Below are 15,984 nucleotides of genomic sequence, written 5' to 3'. Positions count from 1 at the left end.
AGACCCTTTTTATTTACTTACCATGTATACTGGTGTGCATATTTTGTCAAAATACGGTAGAGGTTGTTTTACATCAAACATCATGGTCTAGCGAAAGAGTGCACTTCTCCATTTCCATTTTCAGATCACAGCAAAATGCAGGAATGTCTTTTCGTTTCAACCCAGATTTCCTAAAATATTATGAAAAGAATTTGAAGTCGGTTCACTCTGTTTTATTACTCAATTTAGCTGGTCCATTTCTTTCAATGAGTTTAGGCAGCCTAAATTTGTTAATTGATTACAAGGGAATGTCTATTAGCAATTTTTTTCATGCAACCTTCATCAAATTTCTAACTATTTCGGCAGAACTAAATATAATGGTTGGCCAATAACGAAATGATTAGTTCTGGAAAAAAAATTGATCAAATGGTTAGTGAAAATGAGTCATATGGTTAGTGATAATGGTGAAAATGAACAAATGGGTCAATTTAGGCATGCTCTTTTCCTGTTGATTTTGGTCCTCTTTTTCTGCAAAATTAGGAGTGTATATATTCGGGTATTTTGAGGACAGCAATACTAACAAGTCATATTCAATTTGGAAAATATATATTCCGGCATGTTGTTTTTTATAATATAATTAAACACGTAGAAGTAAATAATAGAAGTGTTTAACAAGTCATATACAATTTGGTCCTCCTTTTCTGGAATATACATATATTGCGGGGTGTTGAGGAGGACACAAACAGCTTAGCACGTTCTAGATAGAGATTTGGTGATGAATATTCTTAAGGCTAAATAGCTTACTAATTATAGGATATAAAAGCTGAACTAGAATGCAACTTCGTATAAAAATATTTAGTGATTGGTTGGATAGTTTGATGGTGTTGAGCCTTCCCAATCGGACTATAAATTGGCCTCAACTCAAAATTGAGTTGCATCATCCTTCCAAATAAATAAAAAAACACAGAACAAAATAACAAAGTGGAAGGAAAATCAAGATGGCTCTGAAATTAAGTTTATTGGCAATGCTTTTGTTCTTATTGTTAGCATCTACATCTAAAGCTCATGCTAGTGTGTTTGACGTGATGAGTGCAACATACAGTGCAAAGCCTGGCTCTGATGTCAGTAAGGCCTTGGCCAAGGCTTGGAGTGATGCATGTGCATCGCCATCGGTAAGTGAAGTTGTTGTTCCGAGCGGGACATACAAGTTAAAAGAAGCAACTTTCAGAGGTCCTTGCCTATTGAGATGCAAGTTCGAGGCACATTGCAAGCTCTAGCAGACGCTGGCCAACTCACAAGACCGGATACTTGGGTTGGTTTTCAGTACATTGACATGCTCACCTTATCAGGTGGTGGGACTTTTGATGGCCAAGGAGCACTTGCTTGGGGTCAAAATGACTGCCACAAAAACAAAAATTGCAAACCTATTCCCATTAATCTGCGGTTCGAATTCCTCACCCATTCCAAAGTTCAGGACATAACTTCACTTAACAGCAAAAATACATTTCAACATCTTACCATCACAGCACCTGATGAGAGCAGAAACACAGATGGAATCCATATCGGGGCTTCAACTAGTATCAACATTACTCATGCAAAGATTGGAACTGGGGATGACTGTGCTTCTATTGGTGATGACTCCCACCAAATCACAGTGACTGATGTTACTTGTGGGCCAGGCCATGGAATAAGCATTGGAAGCCTTGGAAGATATAAGGAAGAAAAGGATGTGACCGGGATCATAGTTAAGAACTGCACCCTAACTAATACGCAAAACGATGTGAGAATCAAAACATGGCCAGATTCTCCTTCGCCTAGCACTGCCTCAGATATACACTATGAGGATATTACTATGGTTAATGTTAGTAAACCTATCCTCATAGACCAATTGTACTGCCCATATACTCGGTGTGACCAAAAGCCTCCGTCAAAAGTTAAGATCAGCAATGTCAGCTTCAAGAACATTAGGGGCTCATCTTTCACTCCACTTGCAGTCAAGCTTGTATGTACCAGGGGCATACCGTGTGAGAATGTGGAGTTGACTAACATTGATCTCACCTACGGTGGAGACCAAGGCCCTCTTACCTCTCTATGTTCTAATGTCAAGCCCAGAATTACTGACGTGATAAAGGCCCTTGCTTGTGCTACATCGTCCTTGGTTCCTCTCCCTTTATCCAAAAAGTAGAAAGTACTCATTAATGTTCTCTACACATAAAATGATGTGTTCTACTTTGGTTTTGTGCTACATCGTACTTGGTATCAAGATAAATAAATAAATAACATGTAGAACATGTACAAAGGAGAGAAGCATTAACCCGGAGCAATTAACATGAAATAAAGCGTCATATTTCAATTCATATGATGTAGAAAGATAATAGACTACAAAATCCCTCACCATAGCAATCCCGGTACATATTGATTCGATCAAATTTCAAAAACTTAAATTGATGATCACAGCAATATATACCGGGTTATTACATGCTTACCATACAGCTTCGGCATATAGCCAACAATTAAAGCAAAAATTAGTCGTGTTAGATACACCAAATACACCGACTGTGAGAAGTGCCGCAATGTTTCTAGTTAGGTGTTGCACCACGTGATGATGTGACTAATCCATTCATATTGTAATAGGCATATTTATTTATCTATACTATACGCTTCATAGCATATGAATCTTGTGTTACACATGTCAATATATTATATCCTGGAAGTTCCTATAACATGCTATCAACTAACAAAAATACAAATTGGACTCATATATTTTAATGAATGAAACATTCGGTCAACAAAGTCTGGTACTCTATATTGCTCATAATTAATAATCTTGCTAAACATATATAGAGTTCTGATTTTGATCTTTTTACCTAAAACTCAGACTCTAAGAATTTGAGTGACCCCTCTTATTCCACCTCTCTTTCTTTTGTCAATGTTGCTATGTCTCTCTTTCTCTCTCGCTCGTTCGATCGACCATCCCTCTCGCTCGACTCTCTCTCCTGCTTGTCTTTCTCTCCTCCAATGCGCATATCCAGAGGTCTAGGTATTAGTTTTAACTTTATTTTCGGTTAGGTGTAATTTGGGGTTCAATCTTGGTGAGTTTTACTTTATCTATTAAGTTTTATCAGTCCCGATCTCTTGGACTACAGGAGTCCAAGAGATTTGTGGTCACTCACCGTTGGATGTAAATTCAACGGTTCACTCAATCTTGAACTCCTTTTAAGAAACTTTTTTGAACCATTAGATTAATATCCAACGGTGAGTGACCACAATCTCTTGGACTCTTGTGGTCCAAGAGATCAGGACTGTAAGTTTTATATGGTTCATGTTTTAATTTTTTTAGATGCTCTTGATTGGGGCTACGAGGTATTGTTATCATACATACATATATATATATATATTCCTCTTTCTATTAAGGGATTCCTCAAATAATTTTATTTGAGGGACACCTTTTAGGGTTCCCAGCGTCTATTTTCAAGTCTTTATTCATAGATCATCTTTGCAAAAAATCATTAATGAACTTAGTTAGGACCAACAAAATAGACGAACACGGTGCTTTAAGTAAAGATTATAATAACAACCATCTAATTGAGTGCTTAAATGATTTCAAATTTAAGTTATTTTTTTGTAGAGATTATCTTATTTGAGGGATCCGCCAACCGAAGCTCTTTGTAAATATATGTATATGTATGTGTGTGTGTGTGTGTGTGTGTGTGTATATATATATATATATAAATTCTCCTATGTGGATGTCTGAACATTATTACCGTGTGGACTCCATGTATTTTCTACCACCCCTCCCTCATTTCCTACCTGTTTAAAATGGTGCCCGCATGATAATATCTCACAAACCTCCGGGCTTGTTACTTGGGCCTCAAGTCACACCACATGCTAATTTGATCCAGCAAGAGTTCAGTTTGCCTGGTCCGGCATCTCTCCTCCGGGTAAACACAGAGGAATGTGCTTATATATGTTGAATCATGAATGGTTTAAAGGAAGGTGCTTGTACATGTATATGATCTAAGGTCATTAACAAGGACAAAAGATCTCAGTTTGCTCCTGCTCTCATTCATTGCAGATGTGACTCCTCACTGTATCTTATTTCATTATCGTGGTCATTTTATATCACTCCCTGCCAATTGAGTAAGAGTTGGTTTGTTTGCAGACTAAATGGATTCTACTTTACAGCAACTTCAGTGCATTTGCAAGAGACCAAGAACGTACGTTTAATCTCAACAAGTGGAAGGTTGAAAAGCTATGGGGTCGATTATCTATAGCTAAAGTTTGTAACTTTGCAAGAAAATAGTTTGTATGCTTCAAAGGCTTTTGATGAATTATTTTGTATGGTAGATCATATTGGTGTTGTGGTATGTACGAGAATGATTTGATGAAATTTATGGAAAGTAATATATGAATATTTTTTAAAGTGTATGTGACCAATTGAAATAGTCCATTAAATGCAAATGAAAACCGAAAATTGTGAAATGAGCAATACTAGGCATACCACATTTGTATACCATCTTGTGTACCACTCTTCCAATAAAAGTGGAATCCACCAATACAATGGGGTCCACCTCTTTTAGAGATGTGGTACACAAGGTGGTATATAAATGTGTTATGACTAGTATTCTTCTACACAAGTCATCCAGATGAAGGTTATAAGACTCAAAACTGTCATTGACAGAAAATAACTGAATTTGTCTTCTCAAGTTTATCCGGACAACGAAAATAGCATGTTTCGGTTCATTTAAACTCACATAGAAGACAGTTTTTACACTAGAACCGTCGTCTGATTTGTTAACATATGACGCGTCTGATGCCTTGCAAGAGATGACGCTCACTTATACGACAGCATTTTTTGTTCTAGTGGATATCTATCCAAAAGTTCAGCCTCTAGAGCAGATCCCTATCCAAGAGAAGCCGCAGGACAGCTCAAAACCGAACTAGTAGAATCTTGAAAAATCCCTCATAATAACCATCACACCCTGAGAAACCTAACATCCCCGTCAGGATTCAACTTGACCCAAGAAGAACTAGGAGGATGCCAAAGTGAAGGGAATAATTTCCAAAGCACCTAAATTTAATAGTGTGAAAGGGGGAATGATTTCTTGGGATATATATCATGCAAATTTCTTTTTACTGGATATCCCGCACATCATAGTGGGACACTTCCTTTGTGTGAAGGACTGTAAAGGGGCAACTGAAAAAAATCCCAGAGTGGATGTACAAGTGTGTGTTGATATACATATATGGAACTGTTGAATATAATGCTTGTGCTTGATAATTCAAGAAAAATCTAGAGATTCAAGACTTCACCGACTATGCAAAGTCGGCAAGCTCAAGGCTGCATGGCATAATTATTATAAAAGACTAGAAATATCCTATCTACTAGAAAAGTCCAGAGAAATAAAATATGTGGCTTGAGTAAAAAGGCCAAAGTCGGTGGACTTAGGCAATGTCAACAAACTCTCTCTATATATAAATAAGTGTTGAGAGCTCAATGCAATGATCAAGCTAGAAAGCTAGGAAACTAAGCTAATAATAAGCTAGCAATCTAGCCATATGTACACAAAGCTATGTTCTATCCTAAAACCCCTTCACTCTTAAACCCAACAATGGTATCAGAGCGAAACACCCTAAAATACCAACAGAAACGTATACAGTCGTACTATTTCTGCAAAACCAATAAATATCTTGCTGGTAGAAAGTAATATTGTGCTTGTATATATGTGAACAGAAAGCTGATAGCGAAAGCGTAGAATGAATCTGCAAGCGTTAGTGAAACTGCGTGAGTGGTTTGTATACAGGCATTGAGAGTGACTCTGCGTTAGTGGTTCAGTTCATGCATAGTCAGTGGAAGTCTTCACGTCCCTTGTTTATTGTTTGTGCTCCTGTCGCAGTGTAAAGCTTTACTGCATACTTGTATTAGCTTCATTTTGACGTCATTAGTATTATTGATGATAATGGAGACAGAAACAGTCCGCCTTTAGAGTTGAATGAAATGAAAGGAAAGGCCTTACATATCAGTAACAAAAAGACTCAGATCAATACATGGCCCACGTCGGATACTTAACTGATATGGAACTCGTGTATTTTGTTAAGTATTCGATGAGGGACCTGTGTATTCTTCAACTCACACATGCTCAAATACACATCATAAATTCTGAAATAATATTATTATGTGCTCTAGTCTCTAAAATACATCTTTATGGCGTAAGAATGAAGACATGGTCTACTTGTCCATCCGCTAGTACAACAATAATTACTAATTTCTACTTCTTGGATATATAAAGGGCCAATGACGATGTATCACAAGAAACGGAACTTATCACGCCAATAATTGTGGACTTGACATTAGAACACATGGAGCTAAGGGGGGGCCTTTGTCTCCAACATAGGTGAGATCAATGTCAGCCAACTCCACATTCTCACACGGTACACCACTGCAGCATACAAGCCTCACTGCAGTTTGAGTGAAAGTTGAGCCCTTCATGTTCTTGAAGCTGACATTACTGATCTCAACTTTCGACGGAGGCTTTTGGTCACACTGAGTACACGGATGCTTTTGGTATATGAGGATAGGGTTACTGACATTAACTATGATAATATCCTCATAGTGTGGAGAATTATTAGAAAATTAAATTATAAATATTTAATATTATAATAATGTGAATAAAAATTATATTAAGTTGTGGACCAGTGACTTTTCAATATGTTACATGATCATCGGATTTTTGGTATATGACCATTGGCCCTATGGGTGACTATTTAAGTTACACAAAATAAAATCAATATTTTATTATCAACATTTACGGTTGATGGGATGAGACTTTCTATGAAAAGTCACTAATAAAATAATGTTTTATGAAAGGTTGCAATTCAAAATTGCAAAGAAGTGTTAAACGTTGCCATTACTCTGGTCTTGGTCAACGTGCTAATGTATCTGTTGTGTAAATGGTGTATCCGCGTGTATCAAGACTGACAACCAAAAGTAGTGTCTGCCTAAACATGAAAAGTTACACTGGTTCTCCCCTGAAAACACACAACAATGTGTAAATTTTTCAGTCGCATCTTTCCTGAACATATGCATAACTCTCTATAAATAGAGAGCAATCCCAGACTTCTGCTTAATCCAATTATCATCCTACAATAGTAGTTTTTGGAGCATTCATAGCATTATATTTTTAGAAATATAGTGAGTTAGTAAGAAAGAGTTCATACACAAGTTTGACTTAGCTTTTCTTGGGGATTGGAATGTTACTTCAACAAGAAGTCGATCGTTGTATCTTGGGAGATGTTTACTAAGCAAATCCTAAAAACACTTGTGAGGAGGCAATTTCGTCTTAAGGAGATAGAACCAAGTTGTCGAGATCATCTGTAAAGCATTCTTAATTTTCCTTGTCGTTATTTTCTTGTATTTATTTCGAATTTATAGTGAAGTTTTATTTTCGAAATTCTGTAAATATAGTAATTAATTATCTTTATTTGACTAACAGTTTAGCCTAAAGAATATTCATCACCAAATCACTCTCTAGAACGTACATGTTTGTAGTATTGCTGTCCTCCTCAACACATATATGTGTGTGTGCAGGGAAGGACTCACAGTAGGATCAATTGGGTCAAACGACTCTATGGACTCCATGAAAGCAAGGTAAAAGGTCCCTTTGAATGGGTGTGACCCCATGAATGGGACCCCATGAATGGTTGAAGGTGGATGTTGCAGATATGAGGAAGAAGAAGCTAAAGAGGGGTTCTGTTTTTTTTTTTTTTAAAAGGAAGTTGGACAAAACGGCGTTGTTTTGGACCAGCTCAGCGAATTTTTTTTTTTAAAGACCTGGCCAAAACGACGTCGTTTTGGTCTAGGTCTTTAAAAAAAAATTAAAAAAAAGAACAGATTGTATAATCTATTCAAACCCTTCCTCCCGAGTTGAGAACTCCAAAACCCCCATTTCCTCAACCCTCAAACCTAAATCCCCAATCTCCACCCCTCACAAACCTTTAACCCTCTCCCCCACCAAGCCTTTAAGCCCCGACTCCTCCATTGCTGCTACGTTTTCAAAATATGAAACCTCATCATGGCCAATTGTAATTTGTAATGTTGTTTTTTACATGAATTATGAATGAATGTACTATAGTTTCATTTTCAATGTTATTTTAATCTTAAATTTTTTTTTTTTGAACTTTTACACTATGACCCTACGAGTTAAGATTCCTGAGTCCATCCTCTGTGTGTGTATGTATAATATATATCATTTAAAATTTTCATGAAGCAACCCTCTGGCAAATTAGGTCTTCTGTCAGTTTTGGACTCACTTGCTTTAATCTTGGAAGTATAAGAAATTTATTTGCAAAGAAAAAATACACTAGTATTTCTAGTTCTTAGATAAAGTACAGGTATCTGACCCAAAAAAATCCCGTACATGTAGCAGAAAAAGTCAAAGAAAACAATACAATTTGTCTGTAGTGTACTTTCTACTTCTTTAATCCAGCAGAGGTAGCACAAGCGAGAGCTTTTGTCACGCGAGTAATGGTGGGCTTGACATTAGAACATTGAAAGGTAAGAGGGCCTTTCTTTCCATTGTAGGTGAGATCAATGTCTGCCACATGGTATGCAACTGCTACATACAATCTTGACTGCAAGTGGAGTGGCAGATGAGTCCTTAATGTTCATGAAGCTGACATTGCTGATCTTAACTCTCGATGGAACTTTTTTTTACACTGATTCCACGGGCAGTATTTTTGGTCTATGAGGACAGGGTTACCAACATTAACCATGATAATGTCCTCAAAGTGTATAGCCGAGGCAGTACTAGCTGAAGGAGAAGCAGGCCATGTCTTGATTCTCAGGCCATTCTGTGTATTTCTCAGGGTGCAGTTGTTAACTCTGATTCCAACAACAGGTTCTTCATTCAGATACTTTCCAAGGCTTCCTATGCTTATGCCATGGCCTGGTCCACAAGTAACTTTGGTCACTGTGATTTCCTTGCTGCCATGACCAATAGAAACACAGTCATCCCCAGTTCCAATATTTGCATCAGTAATGTTGATCGCCGTTGAATGCCCGATATGGATTCCATCTGTGTTTACGCTTTCTCCGGGTGCTGTGATGTTAACATGTTGGAATGTAACATTTTTGCACCCAAAAACATTCATGTGGACATTTTTGCTGTTAAGTGAAGTTATTATGTCTTGAACTGTTGAATTGGTGATATTGAACCTGAGATTAATAGCATTAGATTTGCAATTTTTGTTTTTGTTGCAGTCATTTTTACTCCAAGAAAGTGCTCCTTGGCCGTCAAAAGTTCCACCACCTGATAAGCTTAGCATGTTAACGTGCTCAAAACCAACCCAAGTATCCTTTTTGGTCGGTCTGCTGCCATCTGTGGGAGCGTGCAATATGCCTTGAACTCGAATCTCAATGGGAGCCTTGCAAGGGCCTTTGAAACTTGCTTCTCTTAACTTGTATGTCCCGCTCAGAACAACAACTATACTCGCGGATGGCGATGCACATGCATCATTCCAAGCCTTGGCCAAAGCCTGAGTAATATCAGGGCCGGGTTTTACACCATATGTTGCAGTTGTGACATCAAAGACACCTGGCTCAGCTTTAGCTGTAGATGCTAACAATAAGAACAAAATCATTGCCATGCTATTCAATTTATGAGCCATCTTGATTTTTCACTTGATTATTTTCTTTTTGTTGGGAAGGATGATGAAGCTCCATTTTGCTTCGAGGCCAATTTTTAGTCTAACTAGGGTCAAAACCATCAAAATATCCAACCAACCACTAGCAGTTTTTATAGGTTTCCTTAAGAAGATGCATTGTAGTTCAACTTCTATACTATAATTAGTAAGCTGTTTAGCCTAAAAAACACCGTCACCAAGAAAACGCAGGTGTTCACCGGAAGACAGCACTATGCTGCAAATATTTCCTTGAAAAGCATCAATGCCAACAGGATTTAGAGCACACCAGTTATCTTATAGCATTTTTTACCTCTTCCATCACGTTTTTCATCCCTGAAAGTGTCCACTGAGAATTTAGCAGCAAGATCACTCAATATTTCTTGAGTTTCGGCAGAGTGGAGGACCAAATCTATAACCTGCAAGACCTTGATAGAGTTAGGATAGAAGATCAGCATGAAAAGACAGTGACCTTGTTGGGGAAAGCCAATAAGAGTCGGCCCAAACTAGTGACTCCAGTTTTATCTTGTTGAATATCCATTGAAATTTTGTAATTACTTTTGCAATCATCTTCATGCACTCCTCAGACTTCTTTTCATTTTACATTTACTCATCCGAGACTTGTTGTCTAATATCTAATAATTTCTGACTGCCTTTTCGATTATTCGCTAAATACTTAGAAAAGGCATGAATGTTGCATGAAATTTTATTAGACAATGCAGTCATTTCCTTGTAGTCAATTAACAAGAACAGGGTACCTGAATTCGGTAAAAATAATTGACTGACCAGCCAAAGTGAAGGTTTTTTTTTTTTTTTTTTTTTTCTGTGATCTGAAAATGGAATAGTGCATTCCTTCACTGAAACTATTATGTTTGATGTTTTTAGGGAGCAGGTTTTTGTTGCAGAGCCAAATATTCAGCAGAGTTATAATCAGAAATGTGGCTATAGATGTATGATGAAGTCTCCATATTGAGAAGAAGTTAAGAACAATGAGAAGTAATATATTATAGAATCTTGAAGACATCACAAGTAGAATGAACTTGTTTTTAATAGATACTCGATGGAACAAGGAAAGTCATTAATGAAAAATCAGAGACATGGTTACCTTCAATAAAATATGAGAAACATGAAAGTGTATTTTACGCAACTGATCAAGTCAATTCCTCCATCTAACAAGAACCTGCCAAGGGACAGAAGAAGAATGGGAAGAAAAATAGTGAAGCACAAGATCACCTCTATCCAAAGTCTATGCCACCTATTACCCTAAGAATAAGAAGCAGCCGCAACTAACAAAAGTTCAGCCTCAAGAGCAGATCCCTATCCAAGAGAAACCCCTAGGACAGCTCAAAACCGAACCAGTAGAATCACGAAAAATCACTCCATACCCCGAGAAACCCCTAACAACCCCGTCAAAATTCAACTTGACACTAGAAGAACTAGGAGGATGCCAAAGTGAATGGAATAATTTGCGAAGCACCTAAGTTTAATAGTGAACGGGGGAATGATTGCTTGGGATGTCATGCAAATTTCCTTTTACTAGACATCCCACACATCATAGTGGGACACTTCCTTCCCGAGAAGGACTGTAATGGGGCAACTGAAAAAATCCGAGAGTGAAAGTGCAAGCGTATGTCGTTACAGGTAACGTGTACAGTCGTACCATTTCTGCAGAAGCAATAAAACTACCTAACAGAAAACTAAATATCTTGCTTGGTATAAAGTAATATTGTACTTGTATATGTGAACAGAAAGTAATATTGTACTTGTAGTTGAATGACTATGCGTTAGGAGACATGCCCTTGAGAGTGAGTCTGCGTTATTGGTTCAGTTCATGCATAGTCAGTTGCATCCCTTATGTTTGTGGTTGGTGCTCCTGTCGCAGTGTAAAGCTTTATTGCATGCTTGTATTTTATGGACCTCATTTTGTTGTCATTAGTATTATTGATGATAATAGAAATAGAAAGACTGTCTGCCTATGCTTTAGAGTTGATTGAAATGGAATTAAAATAGTAATTAAACTTCAACCATATTAAAATAAGAAAATGTTAGGCATACCACATTGTGTACCACCTCACTAATAGAGGTGGGCCCCATTGTATTGGTGGACTCCACCTCTATTAGAGAGGTGGTACACAATGTAGTATAAAAATGTGGTAAGCCTAACATTACACAAAATTGGCATGCATATTTCTACAAATTTTCTAACTTGAAAAATTGGCTTGCATATTTTTTTGCTGTTGAATGTTGGTTGAGGTTGATTTACACCAAAAATCATAGTGTCAGCGAAGAAAATCACGATTTTATTTTCAGACCACAGTAAAAATGCAAGAATGGTTTTTTTTTTTTTTCCATCAACAGCATGCCAAAAAGATTATGAGAAAAAAAAAATTCTGAATTTATCTGGTCGTTTTTCATATAAGACAGAGAAATATAATGCGGTGTTACTACCAAATTCACAAGGGAAGTTTTCAGTGATGAAAATTGGGATCAAACAGGTCAACAATGCTATAAGAGGGCTCTAAATCTTGTTGGCATTGATGAAAAGTGTGTTGTGTATTTATTTATCTTGATACAAAGGAGAGAACCTGTAGCACAAAAGCAAAGTAGAACACATTAATTTATGTGTAGAGAACATTAATTAGTGCTTTCTATTTCTTGGATAAAGGAAGAGGTGCCAAGGACGATGTAGCACAACCAAGAGCCTTTATCACGCCAGTAATTCTGGGCTTGACATTAGAGCACAGAGAGGTAAGAGGGCCTTGGTTTCCACCGTAGGTGAGATCAATGTTAGTCAACTCCATATTCTCACACGGTATGCCTCTGGTACATACAAGCTTGACTGCAAGTGGAGTGAAAGATGAGCCCTTAATGTTCTTGAAGCTGACATTGTTGATCTTAACTTTTGACGGAGGTTTTTGGTCACACCGAGTATATGGGCAGTACAATTGGTCTATGAGGATAGGGTTACTGTAACACCCCGACCCCGAATTTAACCCTTATTTAATTATTTAATTATTTAAGGGTATTTTAGTCATATTTTTAACCGGAGAGAGTTTGGGGCAGTGACTAGTATTTTTGGATAGGTCGTACTGAGACGAGTTCATAGACACGTAGTGGGCTCGAATCGGAGTTGTAACGAGAAAGACATGGTCAAAAGAAGCCCAGTGGCACAATCGTAAATATTTCGAAATGAGATTTTTTTATAAAAATCAGATTCTCTCTCTCTCTCTCTCTCTCTCTCCCTGCGCGCAGAACAGCCCCCTTCTGTTACTGTTCACAGCGGCGATTTTTGGGCCACCACCGCCGCATCCGGCCACTGCTCGGGGTGGCACCGGTCCCAAAAAAACCGTGCCATCTTCCTCTTTCCATCCCGACCAATCTCAGCCACTGGAACCACCTGTGCTCGCCGAAAAATGCAAAAATCCGATCGGTTTTAACCCAAAATTCAAGGAGCTCGATCTCCCTCCTCCGGCCACCGATTCCGACGAGCAAGGTATGGTTTCTCACCTACTTTTCATGCTCTAGCTGCCTGTTGGGTAGGATTAGATCGATTCTTAGCGTAGCCAACTCGATTTTCGAATTGAAAATCGGCCGAACTTCGGCCGCTGTGATCGGCCACTTCCGGCCACTTTTTGGGGTAGGTCCAAGAATAAAAGTGGCTCCAAATAGGGTGTTATACCTAGGGTAGGAGTTTGGAGCCATGGTATTGAGATTTTCCGGCGAAGAGTTATCGCTTTGGGCACCACGCGCTGCCGGCGCGTGTGGCGGCGCGTGGGCACTGTAGAAAAAGTGACACTGTGTCTCAATGAGATCCTTAGGTTGTCATGAGTGCGTAGGATTTCGCGGATCTCAATTCGGACATCGTTTGACCATCGAACGGACGATCGCATATTGTGCGTTATCTGGGTTCGATAGGTTGGGACCGTTGGATGGTCCCAAATTTAATATATGTTAATCTAGGTAATTCTAGGATCGTGTAGGAATTCACGGATTGTGAATCGGAGCCCCGGATGTTCCGAATAATAATTTTAAAGTTTGTATTTTATATTAATTGTCAGATCGTGCGATCGTGAGCAATCCGACCGTTCGATCTGAACCAAACTTGCAGGACAAGTGTCCTATACCTGGTAGAACCCATAGGGACCTTCGGATCGGAAATTGGAGGTCGTGGGTTCCGCAGGTCCGTTTGACCAGTGTTAGAGAAGTTTGACCCTTGGTTGACCGTGAGTCTCCCGGAGTAATCTCACCTTTCTAGGGGAGATTATCGGGTACTAGATGATTGTGGAGGGTTACACAATATTAGAATTAATTTATATAATTATAAATTATATATGGTTGTACAAGGGTACAACAGAGTCTAGAATGTCAGTTTGGAGTGCTATACGCACTACTTTAGGTACCTCCCCGGATGTTGGATTTACTACAAGTACCACCAAGTGAAATTGAGGTCCCGCGTGGCGTAGGTTATCCGGCGTTGGGACAGGCCCCATACGTGGCGTTGGTTGTACCGGCGTATGGGGAGATTTGTGATATTATGTTCAGGTCTCACGTGGCGTAGGTTATCCGGCGTTGAGACAGGCCCCATACATGGCGTTGGTTGTACCGGCGTATGGGGAGCTATGTGATATTGTGTTGAGGTCGCACGTGGCGTAGGTTATCCGGCGTGTCGACAGACTCCATACGTGGCGTAGGTTATCCGGCGTGTCGACAGACCCCATACGTGGCGTTGGTTGTACCGGCGTATGGGGATATTTGTGACATGATGTTGAGGTCCCGCGTGGGGTAGGTTATCCGGCGTTGGGACAGGCTCCATACGTGGCGTTGGTTGTACCGGCGTATGGGGAGATATTATGATAGTATGGCATGGTCGCACGTGGCGTAGGTTATCCGGCGTGTTGACAGGCCCCATACGTGGCGTTGGTTGTACCGGCGTATGGGGAGATTATGTGAAATACAGAGAAATGAAATAAGGTATCGCCTATGTGTGAAATTGGGTTTTATGGAAGAACTACGTGTGGCTTGATCCCTCAAGGAGGGTACGTAGGCAGCCTAAGGTTATTAGGTGCAGCCGCAGACTAAATGTTAGTCATAATTGGTATTTGAATTGTTTGGTAGTTGGTTAAGAATTATTGGAAGGCTGAAGGCCATTTGTGTGAATTGCATGAAATTATATTGTGCATGCTGCCAGTTGGGAATATTAAATGCGTTTTTATGCAGGTTGTAATTTTGGAAAATGTCCAATTTATAGGGGAGACTCTGCCGAAATTTCGGCAGGAAGTCTCGGTCTTTAGTAATTGGGTCTGGCATCGGAGTGATGTCAGGAATTCCAAAGGATTCGCCTCGGGTTTTGAAAAATTCGGGGCGGGTCCTTTCAGTTACTGACATTTACCATGATAATATCCTCAAAGTGCATATCTGAGGCAGTAGTGCTAGGTGAAGGAGAATCTGGACATGTTTTGATTCTCACACCGTTCTGTGTATTAGTCAGGGTGCAGTTCTTAACTATGATCCCATTCACATCCTTTTCTTCCTTATATCTTCCAAGGCTTCCAATGCTTATTCCATGGCCTGGCCCACAAGTAACATCAGTCACTGTGATTTGGTGGGAGTCATCACCAATAGAAACACAGTCATCCCCAGTTCCAATCTTTGCATGAGTAATGTTGATACTAGTCGAAGCCCCGATATGGATTCCATCTGTGTTTATGCTCTCGTCAGGTGCTGTGATGGTAAGATGTTGAAATGTAGTATGGTTGCACCCAAAAACATGCATGTGGAAATTTTTGCTGTTAAGTGAAGTTATGTCCTGAACTTTGGAATTGGTGAGGAATTCGAACCGCAAATTAACGGGAATAGGTTTGCCATTTTTGTTTTTGTGGTAGTCATTTTGACTCCAAGCAAGTGCTCCTTGGCCATCAAAAGTCCCACCACCTGATAAGGTGAGCATGTCAATATATTGAAAACCAACCCAAGTATCTGGCCTTGTGAGTTGGCCAGTGTTTGCTGGAGCCTGCAATGTGCCTCGAACTTGAAACTCTATAGGAGCCTTACAGGGGCCTCTGAAAGTTGCTTCTTTTAACTTGTATGTCCCGCTCGGAACAACAACTTTACTTGCCGATGGCGATGCACATGCATCACTCCAAGCCTTGGCCAAGGCCTTACTGATATCAGAGCTAGGCTTTGCACCGTATGTTGCACTCGTCACGTCAAACACACTAGTATGAGCTGTAGTTGTAGATGCTAACAATAAGAACAAAAGCATTGCCAAGAAACTTAATTTCAAAGCCATCTTGATTTTCCTTCCACTTTCTTATTTTGTTCTCTGTT

The 15,984-nt window shown here is 39.2% G+C and overlaps 1 protein-coding gene and 2 pseudogenes across 1 annotated transcript; 1 reads left to right on the top strand and 2 right to left on the bottom strand.

Moving 5' to 3' along the window:
* On the top strand, positions 978 to 2,164 carry LOC109946629 (annotated as a pseudogene).
* Positions 8,449 to 9,645, bottom strand: LOC109946626 (annotated as a pseudogene).
* On the bottom strand, positions 12,306 to 15,946 carry LOC109946623 (exopolygalacturonase-like). The gene is made up of 2 exons (XM_020555022.1): positions 15,037 to 15,946; positions 12,306 to 12,652 (listed from the first exon to the last, which is right to left on the bottom strand). Exons 1-2 carry the CDS (start codon positions 15,944 to 15,946, stop codon positions 12,306 to 12,308), a joined length of 1,257 nt encoding a protein of 418 aa, XP_020410611.1.

This window comes from Prunus persica, chromosome G1 (genome assembly GCF_000346465.2).
Source record: "Prunus persica cultivar Lovell chromosome G1, Prunus_persica_NCBIv2, whole genome shotgun sequence".
Lineage (NCBI taxonomy): Eukaryota > Viridiplantae > Streptophyta > Magnoliopsida > Rosales > Rosaceae > Prunus > Prunus persica.
Note: the sequence above shows the minus strand (reverse complement) of the source record. Positions and strands in the feature narration are given on the sequence as shown.

Excerpts from the sequence above, each read along its gene's own strand:
- LOC109946623 (XM_020555022.1), bottom strand. The coding sequence starts at position 15,946 with ATGGCTTTGAAATTAAGTTTCTTGGCAATGCTTTTGTTCTTATTGTTA. Across the intron at positions 12,653-15,036 it reads TATTATCATGGTAAATGTCA|GGTTAAATTCGGGGTCGGGG; the intron begins GTAACTGAAAGG and ends TAATTAAATAAG.